This window comes from Manis pentadactyla, chromosome 10, assembly GCF_030020395.1.
Source record: "Manis pentadactyla isolate mManPen7 chromosome 10, mManPen7.hap1, whole genome shotgun sequence".
Taxonomy (NCBI): Eukaryota; Metazoa; Chordata; class Mammalia; order Pholidota; family Manidae; genus Manis; species Manis pentadactyla.
Window position 1 is genome coordinate 120,764,151 of NC_080028.1, and position 20,641 is coordinate 120,784,791.

At 51.5% G+C, this 20,641-nt stretch overlaps 1 protein-coding gene across 4 annotated transcripts in view; it reads right to left on the bottom strand.

Annotated features, from left to right (window-relative positions):
• Positions 1 to 19,135, bottom strand: part of CIITA (class II major histocompatibility complex transactivator) — a 44,402-nt gene extending 25,267 nt beyond the window's left edge. The window contains exon 1 of one of the 4 annotated variants that reach the window (XM_036928173.2): positions 18,584 to 19,135. In XM_036928173.2, the coding sequence (XP_036784068.2) occupies positions 18,584 to 18,866 (283 nt within the window). In that variant the 5' untranslated portion in view covers positions 18,867 to 19,135. Of the gene's footprint in view, positions 1 to 9,259; positions 9,391 to 10,834; positions 11,912 to 18,583 lie in introns of those variants that run through there. The other 3 variants (XM_036928172.2, XM_036928174.2, XM_036928176.2) reach the window with 3 other exon arrangements.
• Between the last annotated feature and the right edge of the window lie 1,506 nt (positions 19,136 to 20,641).

Consider the following 20,641-nt stretch of genomic DNA (forward strand, 5'->3'; position numbering starts at 1 on the left):
GGCTTAAAACAGCATTCAGCATGTACTTGATGAGCACAATGTGGGGGATGGCCATTACTATTATTAATTCTCCTCTTACCTCTGAGAAGTTGACAAAGGGACCCTTTCTCTTCCATTTCTGCCTGAGTCACCACATTGTGAAGGAGCTTTCTGCTCCTTTGCATAAGGAGACCCCACTGACCCCACAGGAACAAGAAGGCCCACCCAGCAGTACCATCTGGATGCTTTTCCCCACCTGCAGTTCCAGAGAGGACTGAGGCAGAGATGGCCCTGATCACCCCACTGCAGGGGATCAGCTGTCCTGGCACAGGCCGGAGGCCAGGATCCCTGTCTGCTTGCCCACCTCCCCAGGCTCCAGCGAGCTCCTGCACAAGGCAGGCTTCTCTGCCAATAGGAATGACGCACAACTAGAATTCATCGGTGCCCTCGGAGTGCCAGGCACCAAACAACAGGATGTATAGACATTATCCCATTTAGTCTAACTCACACGTTAGCCATTTGTATCCCCATTTTTCAGATGAAGAAAAAGGCTAAGAGAAGGGGAGTGGGCTGGGATCTGAACCACCCGCCTGGCTTCAAGCTGCAGCTCCTTCCAGTTGCTCTCAGGCTCTAGCCACCTCAGGGAGAAGAAGGGGTGACTGGCACAATGATTTCCCCTTTTGAGGAGCTCTCTGGGGCACAGTGCAGAGGTGGTGTGTGTTTTTTTGGGAAACGGGCAGTATTTTTAGAGGGTTCTCTTTGAACCTGCCCTTCCCCGGGGCCACCATCTTCTGCAAACAACTGGAGAAAAATTTCTTAATCTTTGTGCCCTGAAAGTCCCTTTTGGGGTTCATTTTCATCCTCATTTAACACTGTATGGAAGGTTTTCAAAGACCATACACACCAGAATGGTTTCTGAAGCAAAAATTCATTTTTCTCTCCCTTAAGGGAAATCAAGTATTACCAGAATGTTCTAATGCCAAGCTATCTTGCCTGAGGTTTTCAGTCTCCTGGCAAGTTCACTATGAATTCCGTGAGACCAAGAAATGACAATGGAATGTTCTTGGGGTAAAAGGGTTTATACCTGGCTTTATTCTCAGGGGGGTAGGTTGAGCACTGAAATCATGTCTGCACACAGCAGTCTGCAGGTCTGCCATCCACCTCCGTCTCTGCCTCCGCCCAGAGCACTGGGCGGAGCTCTTTATGTAGTGACTCAGTCAATAACAGCTCATTGCCTACGGGTGTGGAAGCGGTAGCCTAGCAGGAGGCCAATTACATCATCACACCGTTTAGGGTCAGGGAGGATCCTGGCCACAGGAACTTTCATTTTCCCTACATCAGCTAAGTAACTTGACCTTCAGTTTGTGCAGCTCTTCTGTGTGTCCACATAACACTCCATCTCTGCTGGGAAGTTCTTTAGTATTTGGGGCTGTGCTGGACACTCTATATTTGCTATTTTTTTTTATTGTCACAGCAACTCCGGGAGATTGGTATTATTATACTCATTTTAGAGATGATGTCAATGGATTGAGGCTCAATTTATCAGATGCTTTCTTCCCCTAGAGGGGGAGTATATCCCTGAGGGTTTGAGGAGGCACTGAGAGAGAGAAAGGGGCTCCTTTGCAATCTTTGAAGTTTTCAGCACTGCTCTGCACCGTGACGTGATGAAAGTCACTATTACTGCTCTGTGATGAAAGGGCATGAGAAGGAACCTCCCTACGTGTTGACCCTACTTCTGCTCCTGAAAGGGGATGGCAAATCTCTGAACTGTGTGTCTAGAGACATGGGTTTGAGTTCCAGCTCAACCCTTTGTTCTTGAGCACATTTATCCCTCTGAGCCTTAGTTTCACTGAGTGTGGAATCCCATGCAGCTGGGGCATTTTGAGATTCTAGATTCTTCACTGTTTGTCAGCCTTTCCCCTTTCCCTTCCCCCAAGGCCCCCCTAAAACCACCCTGCTCCCTAACCTCATGACAAGCTGCTTCCAGAGGTCAGATGGTGGTAGGAAGCTGGGAGTCCTGGGCCACTTATTATCCACGACCAGCCCCCAGTCAGCATCTTTATGGGGCTAATAAATCAAACAAGTTCCTCTTCTCCTCTTTACCCTGGACTCCTACAGATAAACTCTAAGAGCCATGATGTACTTTTTGACTCCAAATCTATAAAACAATTATTTACTGAGCATTTCCTTTAAGAAAGGTACTGGACTCAGTTCTCAGGAGCCTACAGAGGTTTCAAATACAGTCCCTGACAAGAAGCTTGCAGTGTAAACTCAGATGATATTTTAAGAGAGACAAAACAGGTAATAATAGTACAGTGGTTAAGAGTGGAAGCTCTGGATTCAAACCCCCATTACACACTAACTGTGTGACCTCACATAAGTTACTCAGCCTCTCTGGGCTTTGAAACTTATTGCATTTGGTTGGCACAGTGTCTACCTCATGGAGTTGCTGTGATTTGCCTAAAGTAACATATCCAGCAAGTACTACTAAGCTGTAAACTCCAAAATGGAAACAGCAAGGTGTCCGCTGACATTGTACAACTGGCAAAAATTAGAAAGCTGGGAAATGTCAAGGGGTTAGTGGGAGTGGACAGGTGTGGCCACCCTGGAGAACAGTCTGGCACCACCTAGAATCTCTAAGGTTGCATAGATCCTACAATCTAGCAATTCAGTCCTTGGATATGTACTTCCCCAAGAAATGGTCCCACAACTCCACTAGGACACCATTTGAAGAATAGCACATGCTCACCACTGGGCGAGCTGTGGTCACAGGGAGGTGGAGGCCACCTAGGTGTCCACTGTTGGGGGAAGGACAGTAATAAGTAGCCACAGCAATCCACGGAAGATGGTGCAGTGATTAGAAGCCACAGCCAGGTGTACACAGAGCAATGCAGGTGAGTCTGGAAACATAGCACGGAGTGAAAAATCAGAAACAGAATGAGCTCTGATACCCCAATTGTAAATGTGTGGCAATTCTAGGCATGCACATAGAAAAGCAACACACGCATTCCAGGAATATACACAAACAAGGCTTCACTGCAAATGCATTTCCATGGGCACCCAGAATGATGAAAGAGGAAGAGGGAGAAGAAGCTCATCAGGAGAGATGCTGTATGTAGACCAAAGAGCAGAGTGTGCTGACGTGTGCAGTGAACCCAGGGTCAAAAGGCTCTTGCAGTTCCAAAGAAATTTTAAAAATAAATAAATAAATAAAAAGGACAGAAGTTTCACGGTGTGGGGTGTATCTGTGGTTCGCCCACAGGGCTTGCACAGAGCTTGGCACCTGTAGATGCTCAAAACAAAACAAACCTGCACTCTGCCCACCCGCAGGCTGCCCGGTGATGGGTCGCCTGGGCCCAAGAGCCCACGGCCCGAGGGAGGAGATGCACGGGGGTTTGGATGGACAGGGGAGGCAGGTGTCATCTGCACAGGAGGAAGCCCCGCCATCTGGCCTGCTGTTTTTCAGCCAGCGTGGGTGTCCCAGGAAAATGGGACAGAGGGGACTTTTAGGAACTGCTGGTCTCACTCAGGACTTTCACTTCCTGGAGAAGCTTCAGGAGGTCACAAGAGGAGGAGAAACTGAGGAATGTGGCAATGCTGAGGGTCTTATGAGGCTGGAAAGCAGCTGGAAGTCTGGTCATTTCTCCAGGCCAGGAGACTGGAAGACTATGCGCATGCATGCCTTTGTGTGTATGTGCATGTACTGTGGTTGGGGTAGCAGGCTAGACAAGCTTCATGTCAGGAGAGGTCTGGAAATACTGCTGTTGGTTGGCTCTGGTACTTGGCTCTGACCGCAGGCTCCTCATCTGTGCTGCAGGGGGATTGGCTTGGAGTATGAGCTCAAAAGTGATGGTTGAGTGAGGCCCGTAGGCGTAGGTGTTTTGCTCCTGTGTGTGTCTGTGTGCCTGTGCGTCTGTGGCCCTTAATTGCCATCACAGTGTCTCCAGATGGAGTATACAGCTGCTTGGGCCAAAGTTCCCGCTATTCCCTATTGCTTCCACCTGGCCCCATTTCAACAGTTACAGCCTCTTAGGCATTTGGATTTGTAGCCATTGGCTCGGAGGCCTCTAAGGTCCCTTCTATCTCTGACCTGCTGGAAAGATGATGGCTTGGGAAGGATAGGTGACTGGGGCAGGGAGAGGCAGGATTAAGGTCTGTCCTGCCACACAATGGAATTGAGATGCACAGGAGGGTCTCTTCCTATAGAAGGGCTTGGAAAGGGCTGACCCTGAGCACCCAACCCGGCCAGTTCCACAAAAGGAAGGAGCAGGAAGCATGGGAGTTGCAGCATCCAGGGTGCTGGGTGTATGTCCCCGGCTCTGGTGTCAGCTCAGACTGAAAGGGGATCAAGAGATGCGCTGTCTGGGGAACCAGAGACACAAGGGTGCGACTGGATCCTACAGGACCTGGCCTGCTGTTCCCCTGACCACCCCCAGTGCCAGCACCCTCAAGAATCTTGGCACCGGCCTGTTCCAGGACAAAGGGGCCTCCGAGCGGGAAAGCCGGAAGTGGAAGCATGATTGGCTCCAGGACCTGTCCGCAGGGCTTCTCAGCAGTTGGAGGGAGGGTGGAGGAAGCCGACTGGCACAGCCAAGGGGACCACCGAATATACAGCAGACCAGTGGGATGGGCTCAACATGGGTGTCATGAGGCCTGAGATCTGGGCCCTGCTTTGCATCTGACAGGCTGCGTGACCCTGGGGGAACCCCTTTCCCTCTCTGGTCTCCAGGGCCTTCATCTATTAAATAAGAATGTCACACCAGAGCGGCAGCTTTCAAATGAAATTGGACAAGGAGCCCAAATCTCAGAACAGGTGACGATGGAGCTGTTCAATTAAAGGGATTTGGGGAGCCCACAACCTCTCCTCCCCAAAGGGGCTGCAAAGAGTCCACTTAAAAGCACAACTCCAGGTGACAGTTTAGCCCTTGGCCTCCAGAGACTCTGATTTGATAATTTTAACTGGCAAAGGGGACATTAGCATGCTGCTCAGATCAGCCTTCAGTCATCCTGCCGATCCACCAGCTGCTGGAGGGGGTAAGGGGCTCACAGCTCACTGCTCGCCGTCTCTGGGGAGAGCCTGCTCACACCCCTTCTCCCGGGGGTAGTCCACATCCAGAGACTGGCCCCTGGGATGCAAAGATCTGACCTCCATGCCACGATTTGGGATAACTCTGAAAGCCACCCCAGCTTCAGTGCTCCACGTGGCATTGGCTGAGACCTCCGTTGCGACTGTATGGCAGCCCAGTCCTCCCGCGGTCCGGCCCTCCTTCTTTCCCACCACTGCCTGGTGTCCCCCCCACCCCCACCCCGCCACCGTGACCTCTCCCCAGTAAACCACCCATGTGCAAATCTCCACCTGAGTCTACTTCCCTTGGAACCCCACCTGAGACAATTTGCCTGCTTTTCCCCCAAGTAAATTTCCCAAAGAAATCATGCAGAATCAAAAAACAAAACAAAACAACACAAAAACCACAGACGCCACTTCTGAGAGCTCTGGCAAGCCACCTGTGTTCTCTGGATCCCCATTGAGGACATGGCCCCGTCGCAACTTGGAAAACCTTGGAACCCAAATGAGACAGCCTTTGCTGTGAAGGGCATGGTTATTGGGAGTGAAGGGCCTGGTGGTCCCGGGAGGAAAAGAGAGAAGAGCAGCTGTAAGAGCACAGCCCAGGGGGAGGGTGCCTTCGGCGCATGTCCAGAGAGCAGGCCCCCTTCCGCTGGCCTGGCTCTCCCACCTCCAGTGGCCCTCCTCTGCATTTCCCAACATTCCTAGCTGCAATCAATGACCTGGAAAAGGACTCCAGCAAGTTTTTCCTGGAAGGAAACCCGAGCCAGGTGCAGGTGCGGGGAGGGGAATGAGGATCCCATGGCTGCAGTTAGCAAAGTCAGGCTCCCAGCTCCCGCCCTTATGTCCGGCTTAACCTAAACCAGCACCTAAGCTAGTGCCAGGCATTCACTGCAGAGGCTGGAAAGTCCAAGATGAATCAGGAGCCAGCCCTGCCCGCCAAGATCTGATGACAGAGCCCAGCAGTTGGCAGGCTTGGCTATAAACCAAATTGCCTGGGAAGAGTGAGAAACACACAGTAACAGGCCCAGAAGCTCATTTTTAAGTGAACATTCCCTGCCCCTCCCCCCCCCACACACTTTGCATGTGATCATATGCTTTGTAGTGACCCTGAGAACGAAGGTAAGTTTCACTTCAGAGGCAGTCTAAGTTTCCACGTGCCGAGAAGCCATGACCCCGCAGTTTGCCTGGCTTTTCTTGAACACCGGGATGTCTACAGTTCTCCTTCTGCCAAGAGAACCTTCCAGACCCTCCATTTATGACCCCTTTCCACTTTTCCCTACCTAGAACCTGGAATCAGATCGGACACTTCCTCAATTCTTATATTTTTCCTTCCAAGAGTCTCTCAGCAGCCATCCCTTTGAGCTAGCAGCCCTACAGCCCACCTTGTTACAAAAGCTACTGGGTCAGTCTGCTAGTCCACAGTCTCCCAAACTTCAGGCATTCACTAGCCTCCTTAATAACTGTCCGGTCATATCTGCATACCACCTGTTCTATAATTTACCTTAGTATTTTCCTTGAATTAACTTTATGAAGACACACATTTTTTTGTATGTTTAAAGAAAACTTTCTAGAATTAAAAGCAGGGATTTAAACGTGAACTCATACGTGAATGTTCATAACAGCACTATTCATAATAGACAAAAAGGGGGAAATAACTCAAGTGTTCATCAGCAGATGAATGAATGAACAAAGTGTTGTCTAATCATGCAAAAAGATGTTATTCAGCCCTAAAGTGAGATGAAGTTCTGACACATACTACAATGTAGATGAACCTTGAAGTTTATTATGCTCACGTCACTTATGTTAGGTGAAAGAAGCCAGACACAAAAGGACAAATACTGTCTAATTCCACTTATATGAGGTACCTAGAATAGTCAAATTCATAAAGATAGAAAGTAGAATGGTTGCCAGGAGCTGGGGGGCAGGGTGGTGGTGCAGAGAAAGGTGAGTGAATGTTTAACAGAGACAGTTTCAGTTTGCAATGATGAATGAGTTCTGGAGATGGATGGGGGTGCTGGCTGCACAACATTGTGAATGCTCTTAATGCCATTGAACTGTGTCCTTAAGCACAGAAAGAACTTAGGCAACATTCTATCACTGCCTGACATGGAAAAAAAATAGTATCACTGCCATTGAAATGAAGCAATGTTATCAAGCAATGTTACAGTAATGTCAGCTGCCCTACCACTTTGTTAAAAAGTATTAGCGTGTTTTTAAAGATGCCTATACACAAAAATGGAGAAGGATTGAAAGTGAATAAGAAAAGCACCAATTTCTCTCCTGTGAGAACCAGTGTCTGTCACTGCCTCTTTGAGAACTGTCTTTGGACCACCAATTGTGCATATGTCAAAGTGTTTGGAAATCTCCCTTCTGCCTGTGATTTCCTCTCAGATCTTTCTATGCAGTCCCTCTACAATCTCTAATACTAACTCCTGGCTCATGTCTATTCTTCGGTGGCTTTTCCAAAGTGCTTCAGGGCTTGTCAGGCAATCATCGGGAAAGTGCTCATGTTTTACCCATCCTCGGAGAGGGGACGTCCAGGGTGACCGACGGTAAGTCTGAAAGCCAAGTCCAGAAGCTTCCCCCTCTCCTGGAGATCATTTCCCTGATTGCCTGGAACTGACCCTGGACCTTGGTATGGGGTCCTTGGGTTAATTTGCTGACTCTACTTTTCGGGGGTACCAGGTGCCGTGGGCTCAAGAATGTGAATGCAGGGCCCTGCCATCAGACATATTTTGCTGGATCAATAATCTCCTTCTGACTACCTGGGACCTGTGTTTGTGGAGGCTCACACCCCCTGGTCCAGGCACTGGGCTTTCCAGAGACCTAGGTGCACATACTGACTGACAACAGCAGCTCTGTGGCCTTTGCCAAAAACCTTCCTCAGAAGTCCCCAGATGTTTTCTAACAGAGGGTACAGGTGTTGAACCACATCAGTGCCTCTCAATGTATGTATGACCTCCGGATCTCTGACGCAGGAACCACCAGGGATAAATGGTTTAACCTGCGACTGGGAGCCCCAGCCCAGGCTCAGCCAATGGGGAGAGGGGGGCGGAGCCTGGACTCTTGTACACTAAACAGCCTCCCCAAGTCCATCTAGGTAAGCCTGTCTCTGAGGACTATTCCACTCCACATCCTGGCATTTTGGAGACCAGGTCCTTGCCTAAAGCAGCCTGGGGTTTGGAAAGGTATTGGATTGCTGGGGTTTCCACGCCTCCCCCTCCGGTCCACCAGGCCCTTGAGCAAGAAGCACCAACTTCCTTAGCCTTATTGGCTAAGAGTATTTCTTTTCTTGGGGCGGGGGTGAGGCGGGAGGGGGATGCGCATAGATGGAAGAACCCTTGGCTGCGATTGGAGGCGGCGATGTGGATTCCTGGCTTCTGTCCCCTCCCCGTCACCTTGGGTGCAGACAGGGCTGTGGAACTCAGAGGAGAACTGTCGATTTTAGGGGTCACAGGCATGAAGGCTCCAATTCTGGTGTTCTGGAACCTCAGAGAACTTTCCCGGGGACCGGAGGCCCCCATCCCCTTTCCGGGGCCCCTTAGTTTCCCTCTTTAGAGAGTGTGTCTCCGTCTCCTACAGTGAGGTCGAGTTGCCAAAAGTCAGACAGCGCGGGAGAGCCCCCGCTCCCCAAGATGGTCAAAGAGAGGTGGGGATTTTTCTAGTCTGCTCGCTAAAGGTTGGGCGCCCAGCAGCCCTCCCTGTGCAGGGGACCCCACTAGGAGGGCTGAGCATCCGGACCCGAGTCAGATTGGGCATACGCTCCACGTGGGAAGCTGAGACTCAGAGAAGGGCGGCCCTGGTCCAAGGTCCCCCGCGGAGGGAAAGCCTCTCCACGTGCGCCTGCGCGCCTCCACGGATTCTAGGGTGCAGAGTCCCCAAGGATTTAGCCCGGCGCCTGTCTCCGCTCGGTGCGTTCCCTCTGCGTTCCAGTCTCTGCAGACGCTCCCTGTCGCTCCCGGTTTTCCCGCCCCGTCCCCTCGCCCTGGGCCCTGCGCGCTGGGCATGGCAGCGCAGCTCCGGGCTCCCCGCTCGCGTTTCTGGCGTGGAGTGGCTCCAGGGTTGATGGAAACAAGTGTTTGCCGAGTCCGCCCTCTGCACGTTCCCTCCTCCCTCCTGCCAGCCTTGCTGCCCGGGCAAGCGGCTGCCAGACTCTAAGTCTCCGTTCCCAGCTCAAACTCAGGAGCCGCAGAGGGAACTTGGGTCACCTACCACTGCTTCCCCGGACTGCCGCGCGCCGCCGGTGGCCTCTCCCTCCGCGCCCTGGGTTGCAGTGAGCCGCAGGCGGGCTAGTCGCCTGGCCACCCAACCTCCACCCCGCGGCTGCCCTTTTTCTCTTTCACTTTCTCTCTGCAGGGCGGGGATTGGGCCAAGCTGGGGAGTAAGCAAGCACCCATGCCTCTCCCTGCCGCACCCACCACGTGCTTCCTCAGAAGCGCCTGTGTTGCACCCTTACATTCCTGGGCTCTCCCGGGGTCCAGTGTACCGCTTCGGGGAAGCCAGCGAGCCCGCGGGCACGGGATCTGCAAGCCCTGGCTTGCGGGCACCACGTCCCTACCCCTAGGTGGTCTCGATTTCTCAAGCTCAGCCAGACCGTGAAGGTGGCAAACCGCCTCTGCATGGCAAAGACAGACGTCCTCAGAAGAGAAAATTCCTTGGGGGACCTTCAGTGGCTGGTAACAGTCCCGGCAACCAGAAGATCCCATCACCACACCCCCTGGTGGCATTTTTCCTGCCTTACTCCTCCAGAGATCCTGGAGCCCTGCCCCTCCCTCTGTGAGACCTTCCTGGGAGTGGACTTCCTCATGTGGAATTGAGGGAGTGGGTCAATCAAGTGACTTCTGACCTCCCCCCAATGCACACACTGAAAATACCCCCACAGATTCTGCTGCGTCCAGTAGGCCTGGCAAACGGGTCACCAATCTGTGTGTTCAGAGGAAGCCGCACATTTCAGCAGCGTATGAGAAAAGGAGTCACATCCCTCTCAAACACACGACAAGGATGATACCAATCATATTGGGCTTCTTGGCTGACCTTCTCGGATGTACCAGGCACTGTGCTACACCCTCTGATCCTTCGCCATTACCCTGTTGTAAGAGTTCCCCTTTTATCCCATTTCACTGCCCAGGAAAACTGCCTCAGAGAAGGTTGGTGACGTGTTCAGTGTCGCACTGCGCCCAGCCAACAGAGCAGCTGGGATTTGAACCTGCCATGCTGACTTCGAAGAAGTGCTGTGTGCTCTCTCACCGGCTGTCCCCTGTACCCCAGTTCTTGCCAAAACGCACCCAGGGAGAAACTGGGCAGCATCTCTCCAGGTGTTTTCCTAGCTGGCTGGGGCTCAAGAGCTACACCAAGAGGCTGGCTCTGGTTTGGGTTTTCCTGCTTCCCCAGGGATGGGGCGGGGTCTGGCAGCTGTCCCATCCTTTGAGGGTACCCTTCAGTGTTTACCTGGCAGAGAGAGGAGCTTGTGGTTGATGGAACCAGGCTAACAATGCTGAGAGCTAACAGCACGCCCCTTGAAAGGTGGCCCTCTAGAACCCTTCAGTGCTGATGAAGCCCTGTCACATGCCAGGCACCTGGGCTGACCCGAATGTCCCTCAAGTGGAAGGAAATGGCCAGCCACCTCCCTCCTTCCAACAGGTCGAGCAGCGCAAGGACCCCTCTCTCCACCCCCACCCCCCAAATCAGAGCAGTGTCTCTATTTACTTGAAGTGGCGGGACCAGCTGAGATCTCACCCTAAATTAAGAAGTACTCTCAGTATCAACCTCCTCCACCCGCCTTTTTACCTTGGGGCTCTGGTAGGTAGGACCCCGCAGGGCGTGGAGCCAGGCAACGCATGGTGTGGGAAACGCAGCGAGGCAGCAGCTCCTGGAGTCTGGCAGACCCTCCTGGTGCACTCAGCCTGCCCAGTGATGCCTTCAGATGCCCAGCTCAGGAGCAGGCAACCTCATCTCTAGCCTGTCTCCCTCCACTAGGCAGGAAACCACCAAGCGCCAAGACAGCATGCAAAGGAAGCAAGCAAGGCACTGGTAGAAAACTCTCCTCCTGTGAGGTAGCCCCACAGATATCAGATTTCTTACATCTACGTGTGCTCTAATTTGCCTACACTCCCTTACACCCTTCCCATACCTCCCATGTTAATTTCAGTTCCTTGTTGTGGACCAAGTGGGGTGACCACAGAAGGTTGTGAGCTGTCTCCTGGGGGGACCTTCGACACACTGATGTTCTGAATTGATGGAGACCACAATGGAGACACGCTGGTACCAGATGCCAGTATCTGCCATCCTCTGCAGGATGGGGCCGGGATTGGAGTCCCCCAGATGCCTCAAGGTGAACTGAGCGCCTCTGCTGGATTCCAGCTGACTCTCTAGATTCTGCTCCCCTCCAACACCTCACCACAACACCAAATTGCCCTGAATTTCCCTGGAGATCATAAATGATTCACCCACGGTTTTTATTCCAAGACCTTGGATTGAAACACAAATTACACACAAAAAGGTATTACCCAAAATGTGGTATGCTTACAGCAGGGTGACTTGTGGTGACATGCAGATATATTGCTAAACAACATTGACTCACACAGGGACAAAGTATCCTTTCAAATCTCTACTCATGCTCCTAATGGCAACTAGGAGAAAGTCTCCGTGTGGGGCTCATATGTCCTGACCACCTCTTCTAGTGCATCATCTGCCCATTTCACAGACAGCAGCCCCCAACCTCAAACCTTCGGTAGGCAATGGCATCTGGTTAGACTTGTATGATCTTGTTCTGCTTTCTGGTTTCATAGTTACCTTCTATGTGTGGCCACCTTTTTCATTGATGGTGGACATTAAACTTCCCTTGAAAAATCAAGTTGAATAGAAAATGTGAGTGATTGGGGGTGGGGGGAACACCCGTCAATAATAGTATATAGTCAGTGTGCAGAAATCATGAGGTTGTCACTGAAATGAATAAAGTCTGGGAAACAGTGAGTTCAGTGCCTCGTGCATTTTGCCCAACAGCCCCACGCCGGGAGTCTGAAGAGCTGGAGTCCGGCCCCTGCCGTTACTAACAGGTATGTGACCTTGGACTCCTCGTTCCCTTTGAGGGGGCCTCAGTTTCCGCATGTATGAAATGAAGATAACGATGTCTACCTGTGTGTGTGCGTGTATCTGATTATTCTGAAGCAGTGGCTCTTTCAGAAGTCCCAGGGCAGGCAGACACATGAGAAATGCTAATGAAACAGATGTGACACATATTAGAAGTCCCAAGAAACCTCACCCTCCAATGGCCTGGTGCCAAGGGAGAGCCCCCCTGGCGGCTCAGCTGTCCTGAGGCCGCCTATGGGAATCCTTTCCTGTCCTCACAGGCAGCCGGCTCTGAGGGCCATGGCAGGGCAGGGCTTGGAATGGGAGTCATCCTACCTGGACGCCATCGCCTCACACCTGAATGGCTGCAGCATCTGCTGCCTGGTCTCTCCATGACCTCCCTGACCCGCTCCAGACCCACGCTCCACAACACCCGAGTCTGACCACACCTGTGGTAACACAGAAGGTCTCTGAGCCGGGAGGTGACATGAGCCAGCCTGTTAGCAGAGGCTGTAGACAGGCACAAGGAGGGCCTCTGGGGTAGAAACCAGGGGGGAGCTGCTGTGGCATCCAGCCAGGAGCTGCTGGGGGTCTGAATTCCAACAGAGGCAGTGGAAATAGAGAGATGGGGAGACGGGGCAGGGTGGTGCCAGGGTAGAATGACCAGAGCCTTGGCTGAGTGGATGGGGCCAGGGGCAGGGCGGAGGCGTTAAGCCAACCCCAGGACCTCTCCCCATTGAAGCCTCCTGCACGCCTGCTGGTGCTCCTCTTCAAAGCTCTCCCAGAGTGGCGACCATTCTCCTGGGCCCGGAGTTACCTCTGGATAAAGTCAGTCGCCTCCTGACTGAGGGGTCCTCTCAGTGCCGTGGCAGCCAGCCTCGCTGGGCTTCCGGATTTCTTGTCTCTGATTAGGATCTAACATGGTAAAGACCACTAGCCACCAGCAGAATAGAAGCATAGTTAACGCTGCCAGTCTGGCTGGGGTTCCCCGCGCAGTCCCCAGGGGAGGAGGTCAGGGGGGACTTGATTTTCTGAGTAAGATTAGCATTCCTGAGAACTGGCCTCCCTTGGTGAAGTCCCACACAGCACACCTTACTCCACCCTACCTGTGCACCTCAGCTCCTGCAGCACCCCGTCCCAGGACCGAGCTCCCAGCCTCTCCCCCATCGGGCCATATTTTATAGGAATTCTTGAGCTCCTTCCTTCATCAGCCTCCCAGCTAACAACAATCTTCTGTTTTATTCAGTTGTAGAAAGCTTATTGCCATGTATATGGCAAAATCTCATGAGCTTTCTAACAAGGATGGTCCCTGTTGCCTCCTATTAGGTCATAAAGTCTGTAATGTCTGGGACTTGGTGTTTTACTTGCTTGTTTAAAAAAAAACTCACCACTTCACAATTGTTTGAATGAATGAATGGAGTTTGCATTTGAATGATCAAGTCAGACTCAAGTTCCCCACGGACCAAGAGTACCCCCTTCTGAAGCTATAAGCGCCTTTTCTTATGCTTTTTGTGAGCACCATCATCCTTAGCAGGTGCGAAATAAACAAGGAAGGAGGGGGTTAAGGAAGGAGGTGAACAGAATAAGATGGTACGTATCCAAATTAGGCAGGTAGGAAGGTGTCTGAGAATGTAGGTCTGATGGTGGGTAAATATCCAAGTGGGTGAGTTGGTAGGAAGGCAGGTAAATAAGTTATTCCATAAATATGTAGGTGATTAGATGAATAGAAAGACTGATAAATTGGTAAGTAGATATAAGTTGAGGAGTTGCCAAGTAGGTATTGGTACATGGTTCTGTAGTCCAGGTAAGTTTGAGGGCAGGGTGGGCGGGCAGGTGGCTGCAGAGGCCAACAGACAGTGACACAGGTGAGCTGCTCAAGGTAACAACAGCAGAGAACAGAAACTGTCCCTGGTTGGGTCAGGCTCCGAGCCTGGGGCCACGCCAAGTAGGGAACCGGCCACCGGCCAGCCCGGGAAAACCCACGGGGAAGTGCTAGCTTCTGGGTACAGGTGCTTCTCCTTCTGCAGCTCCTGTGCATGAAGGTGAAGTGGGTCCGTCTGGCTGGGCAGCTGCCCAAGATAAAGGGCCAACAGCTGTGCCTGCCAGCACGTTGCCCTCCAGCAGCCCCTGGATTGGAGCAGAATCAGGTTTTGGGAAAGGAAGGGGAGAGAGGGAGGGCTTGCCCCATCTCCTCTCCAAGCTCCCATTTCTGACGTCTGTCATCCTAAAGTCCAAATGCGGAAGGAAGAGCTTGGCGGCTGGGGAGGGACCGGCTGAGGTGGGGGGTGGGCAGCCGGGTCTCTCCCTCCCCTTCCTTCCCCTCCCGGCTAGGGTGGTCCCTCTGTTTCCTGTAAGTCAGTCAACATCCTAGAGGGAAACTCTGTTCCCTGGTTGCTAGGACACAGTCCTCACGGGCAAGAGTAGTACATCATGAGAGCACAGAGCGACAGCGCAGCAGAGGAAAGCCAAGGAAAACAGGAAAACAGAGAGACCCAGCCGGGAGGCCCACAGCTCCGAGAAAGCATGCCCCAAAGGCACCCTCAGCCCCGTACTCCCCCGCAGACCCAAGGCCGGCGGGGGGCTGACCTTGCCCATAGTCATCCCTCTGTGCTCCTCTGGCCCGAGGTCGCCCCAAACACCACTTTCAGGTGGATGCACCAGAGCCAGCTTTCCTCCGGCTGGGCATGCGTGGGGTAATGTCCCACATCCTCAGAACACCGCTCTGGGTGCTATTATCACCTCCATTTTATAGATGGGGAAACTGAGGCCTGGAGAGGTTCCCAGGAAGCGCTCACAGTCTTACCCTTTAGCATCGGGCAGCCGTGACTGGGACTCAGGCTGTGAGGTCATAGCCCACATGCTTAACCAATGTGCCAACCCGAGGGTGGGGGCCACACTGACTTATTTCTTGGATGTACACAGCACATAACACTCAGCACTGTGTTTCGCAGGGAGTGGGTATCCAGATATGATGGGGGGCCCCCCTGTAGACTGCAGACATGATTGTTTTCTCAGCACCTTGAAACTCCTGGTTTATTCTCCCCATTCAATTCTCTTTGCTGTTAACTCTCTAAAGTTATTTCTTTATTGCCAAGCACCACCTTGAAGAGTTTCCCAGCTACCCTCTCCTCGTTTAACCCCCAGTATAGCCTTGGGAGGCTTATATCATCACTCCCATTTTAGAGATGAAGAAACTGAGGGTCATAGTGGTTCCAGCCTCATGGCCAAAGTCACAAAATTAGTTTAAGTGCAGTGTTTGGCCTTAGACCTGTAGTTATCCAGCTTCTAGCCTGTTTCTCTTTCCATCACTGCCACCCCAATTCTCTCTTCTCTGGCCTCTGATGGTCCTTTCAAGCCTTGTTACCCTGTCAAGCAAAGAATGCCCTAGTGTCAGCTCTGATTCCTCAGTGAGGCTGCTGAGTTCTGGCCAGACAGCGACCTCGACTCTCAGGCCGCCTCCATGCTTGCAAGGGGCTGGAGGTACCTGTGCTGCTTTGTGAAGCACAGAGGCAAACGTCCCCAGAAATGTGCTTTCTGCACCATTGCAACTGAAGCGCAGCAATATCAGAGGGTGCCTTCTGAATCATCAAGTCAGTTTCGGTTTGAAGGCGGCCAACTTGTTTTTGGTACATTGACAGTATCCTTTCGGGTTGTTTAGAAGAGGCAGCCAAGCAGAAAGTGCAGTAACAGATCTGGACTCTGAGATCCAACAGCCCCCCTCCCAGGCCACGGCCTGAGGCAAATCACTTAGTCTCCCTGGGCCTCAGTTTACTCATCGGTAAAGTGAGAATAATGGTAGCGCATGAACCATCCACCCATCCACCCATTGCCCATGCACCTGCCCACCCACCCATCCATCCATCAATACTCAACAAATACATATCTCACACCTACCCTGTGCCAGGCACCAGGCTAGGCATTTGGGATGCACCTGTGGTAAAAATATAGACCCCTGCCCATGTGCAGCTTATTTTCCAGTGGGAGAGTCAGATAGGAAACAATAAACATAATGCAAAAGTAAAATTTATACAAGGTGAACTTGTCGATCTCAGGAGGGGGTTGAAGGGGGAGGCGGAGTTGCAATTCTAAGTGGGGTGGCCAGGGTGGGCCTCGCGGAGAAGGTGACATCTGAGCAAAGGGCTGAAGGCCGTGAGGAGGTTGGCCAAAGGGGTATCTGGAGAAGAGCGTTCCAGATGGTGGGAACTCCACATCCACAGGTCCTGAGGGAAAGCCTGCCAGGCCTGTCGCAGGAGCAGTGAGGTGCCAGCCCGGCTGCAGTGGATGGCGAGGCAGAAGTGGGGTGACAGCAGAGCAGTGACAAAAGCCTGAATGTAAGGGGCCTGGCAGGCCGTTGTCTGGAAGGACACAGGGAGCCGGTGCAGGGTTTAGAGCAGCGGAGGAGGAAGATCTTTCCAGGGTTGGAGAGAGAATTACAGATTCTTCACATGACCATTTCCTTTTCCGAACCCCTGTTGACGCAGAGCTCAGTGCACGCATGACATTTACAAAGTGCTGTATTCTCTCTCCTGCTCTCCTGCTCTCCTGCTCTCCTGCTCCGGGTCCGAGAGCTGCTCCCTCTCCTTGGCACCACAGCAGCCCACCTGCCCTGGCTCAGCTTCGTTTCCCTTTGGGGGAAAGACCCCCTGTTGGCCAACCCCCTCTCAGCCTTCAGCTCTTTGCTCAGATGGCACCTTCTCCTCGAGGCCTGGCCTGCTCCTGGCTCCAGTCGCCCTGGCGGGGAGCTGGCCTGGAGGGCGGTTAGAAGGATCCGGGGCCGGAAGAAATTCGGCTTTCTGTCTCCAAGCCCCCTGAAGACCATGCTACCCTGTGCCAGTTCCCTTTCTAGAGTCACGTGGGATCAGAAATAAAAATATTACATCCCCGGGGAGGAAACGGAGTTAAATAACAGGAACCAGAGAGAGTTGGGGGGGTGGGCAGAGGTGTCGGGCAGCCTTGGTGCAGGGGAGCGTGGAGCGAGAGAGGCTGTGACTCCCTTCTGCACCCCCATCAGTACCACCCAGCTGCTTGCACTCCCATTAAGATGCCTGGGAGGGTCATTCGGGAGGGACAGATGTCCTGTAAAAGACGTGTCCGGAGATCAATAGACACCATTTGGGTGAGAGTTTAACCAGAGTAGAACCAGCCCCATATAAACTTGAATCTTGGCAGAAGAGTTGGAGAACTATCTACACCACCCTGGGGCCTAAGGCAAGACCATTGAAAGGCTTTTCATCCCAAGACCAGAAATGGATAAAAGTTTGTCCTCTGCTGCCTTCAAATCCAGCCTCCACCACTCCCCCCCCCCCCAGGGACCCAGGCTGTGCCACCTCTGGGCAGTCTCTGTTTGGTTCTTTATGTGTAAAATAAGGATGGAGGTCACCCAAGGGCTCAGGGTGTGTGTGTGAACTAGCCGAGAGGGTGCTGGAACGGGTTCAGGAAATACTCAGTACATGCAAATCATTAGTATCTCAAGTTTCAAGTTACTCCGAAACCATAAAGGGTCCAAGAATGACTAGAAGATAGGATGCCAAGTCACAAACTTGGAAAAGCACAGAATGGCCTAGAGAAGGGCACAGAGCAAAGGTGTCTTTGGGAAGAAGTTGTTTGCCACAAAATAAGACCTTCTTTGCAACCAGGAGGGAAGACCTACCACATTTGAAAAGCCGAGGTGTGCACAGCAGCAAGGGTAGGACAGGCTTGTTTTTCCCATTTAAGATGCATCAAGTGTCATTGATACTTTTTTTTAAAGTAATATATTTTCTTCCTCTTTTCCTCTGATGCGGTTCCTAGCCTCTGTCTCTGTCTCTCTTTTCTCCCACCTTCTTCCTCTTTCTCTCTCTCTCCCTCCTTCTCTCCATCTGTCCAGCTCTTTCTATTCTGTCTCTCCCTGTCTGACTTTTGGTTCCTGTCTCACTCCATGGCATGGATGCACACCCATGCCCGTACACACATGCACACACAAACACACGCACAGGCCTATAGATGCACACACACACGGCATCCTCTGCTGGCCGGCTCTTTGGCCCCTCTTCTCGAGACACCCTATTTCTCCATCTTGAGACCACTCTGATTGTGCCTGCATCCGCTTTCCCCACTAGACTGTGAGCCCCTTGCAGGAAGGAGCGGATCTGTCCATCTGTGCCCCCCTGCTCCCAGTGCCCAGAACACTGCCTGATGTATCAAGGCAGCTCAGAGAATGAATCAAGAGGCGTTTGGCTGCATGCCATTCTTCTTTTCAGCAGAGTGGGAAGCATGCTGTGTGCGGCCAGCTCACTCAGCATCAAGGACAGGGTTCTCCAGGCACCTGCCACGCCTGGCAGCTCCCCGAGAGGCCCTCGTTCCTGTCCAGGTCTGCCTTCCCATCCTGGGGTGGGAATGGTCTCACTGACTTCCCTTTCAGAGAGGGGACAATGCTTGAGCTGCCTGAAGCCAGTCGTTGCTACTGGAGCAAAGGGGAAGCCAACTTACCCCCATGGTCCTTGTAACTGGGGTCTCGCGCAGCCACTGGGGCCTGCAGCCCACTCCAGGCCCACCTCAAGAGGGCCAAGTCCAGGTCTCCTTTCTCCAGCAGGGTCAAGGAGATCTTCCTGGCCAGAGCCTCACCATCAGGTTCACGGAGCAGGGCGCAGTGGTACTCTCGGGAGAGAAGATCCTGCTCTAGCAGGCTGTCTAGGACGGCCTGCACCTGGCTGGACTGATGGCCGGAGAGCAGCGTCCGGACCTGAGTCAGGATGGTCTGGAAGTGGTTCATGGCAGAGCTCGGAGGCAGGGCAGCTGCCTGGGCCAGAGCCTGGGATCTCTGCTCGCCCGGTCTGTAGCATCCAAAACATGAAGTGAAAAACTGGGCGAAGGAACCTTCCAGCTTAGGAAGATTTCCTCATTTGCATTGTAGGCTGGAGTGTCTGGTGACTGGTTGGAAATGGGGGTTCTAAGGTTGAAGCAGACACCGCAGACACTCACTGGTACCAACTGTGTGCATGTGCCAGAAAAGTTCATAGCCTTGTGGATTCCATTTGATCCAACCCGGTATTTATTAGAAGGAAGGGAACTTGCCTTTTTGAGGACCTATAAGGTGATAGACCTTTTCAGAAGTTTTATCATAACAAGAAGGCAGTTGGGGCATTGAGATGAAGCAATTGGATTTGGAGCTAATCTGCTTGGGTTCAAATCCCATATTTACTTATTTCTAATTATGTGAACTTGGGCAAATGATTTAGCCTCTTCAAGCCTCCATTTCTCCATCTGAAAAGGTAGAGTGGAAATCATACTACCTCATAGAATTTTTGGAAAGATTAAATGAGACAGTGTATATTGAGCACCTAACATATTATCTACAATGTGTCAACAGTTCAATAAATACAAGCTATTATTGCTGCTGTGATTATTATTATATTGACTAATCATGCAAACAATTCTAAGTCATTTTGGGCTTAACCTCACTAAACCTCAGTCTCCTCCTCTGCACAATCTACCAGTAAAAGTAATCCAATCTCATCCAGTAGCCTTTAGGGTTAAAAAAGATAATGCATGCAAGAAACTTAGCATTGGACCTAATAAGTGGTGAATGAACATTGACTATCTACTAATAATATCCTCGATTTACTAATGCATAAAACAGAGACTTTGCATAAGAGCTGGTCTGCTTTAGGAATATAAAAAAATCTAAGATCTAAATCTAAAAATCCCCAACCCAATTTTTTTTTATCATAGCTGATTGCCCTCCCTGCCCATTCTGAAACACACCCACGACCTTGTTTCCTCTCCTGGCCTCAGCTTTACTGTCTCTCTGATGCGAACATTTGCATTGCTCATTAAATGAGACAAATAAGGATTTCAACTTCCAGTATGGCTGAGTACCTCCTACCTGACCAACTCTACCACAGATAACAACTATAAATTCTGGGGAAAAAATATAAAAAACCTATTACCTGAAAGTACCGGAGAGTGACCAGTGTAGGCAGATACTGGAAGGGCGTCAACACGTGGGAGACAAGAATATAGTTGACGAATTCTCAGCACATGAGTTTAGCTTGAAGGCAGGTATTAATCATCTGTAGTGCAGGGCAATGAACACTCTGTTAAAAAATGCAAAGTTTTACTGCCCTGAATAACCAGAGGACAGGATTGAGGGTAATAATAGCTGTTGGAAAGTGGGGGTAAAAATTCTAGAAAGGAGAGAGACAGAGAGAAGTTGCTTCAAATTTTGTGTATGAACCCCCCAAATATTTAGCTGACCTCTGAACCATATATTCATTTACGGTCAGACTCCAAACAGCTCAGCAAAGGCTAAAGGAACTGAACCAAAATTTGAGTTGTAACCTACTGTGGGGATGGGGAGGGGGTTGGAGAATTTCCATTTGATTCCAGCCAAATTATGAGCACTAACAAATTAACTCTGAAAATCAAAGATAAGGAGAAATTCGTGAAAGCGGCCAGATCAAAACAATACATTTCATATAGAAGAGTGTTTGAATTATCACTGACTTCTCATTAGAAACCATGGAGGCCAGAAGAAAGTGGAACAAT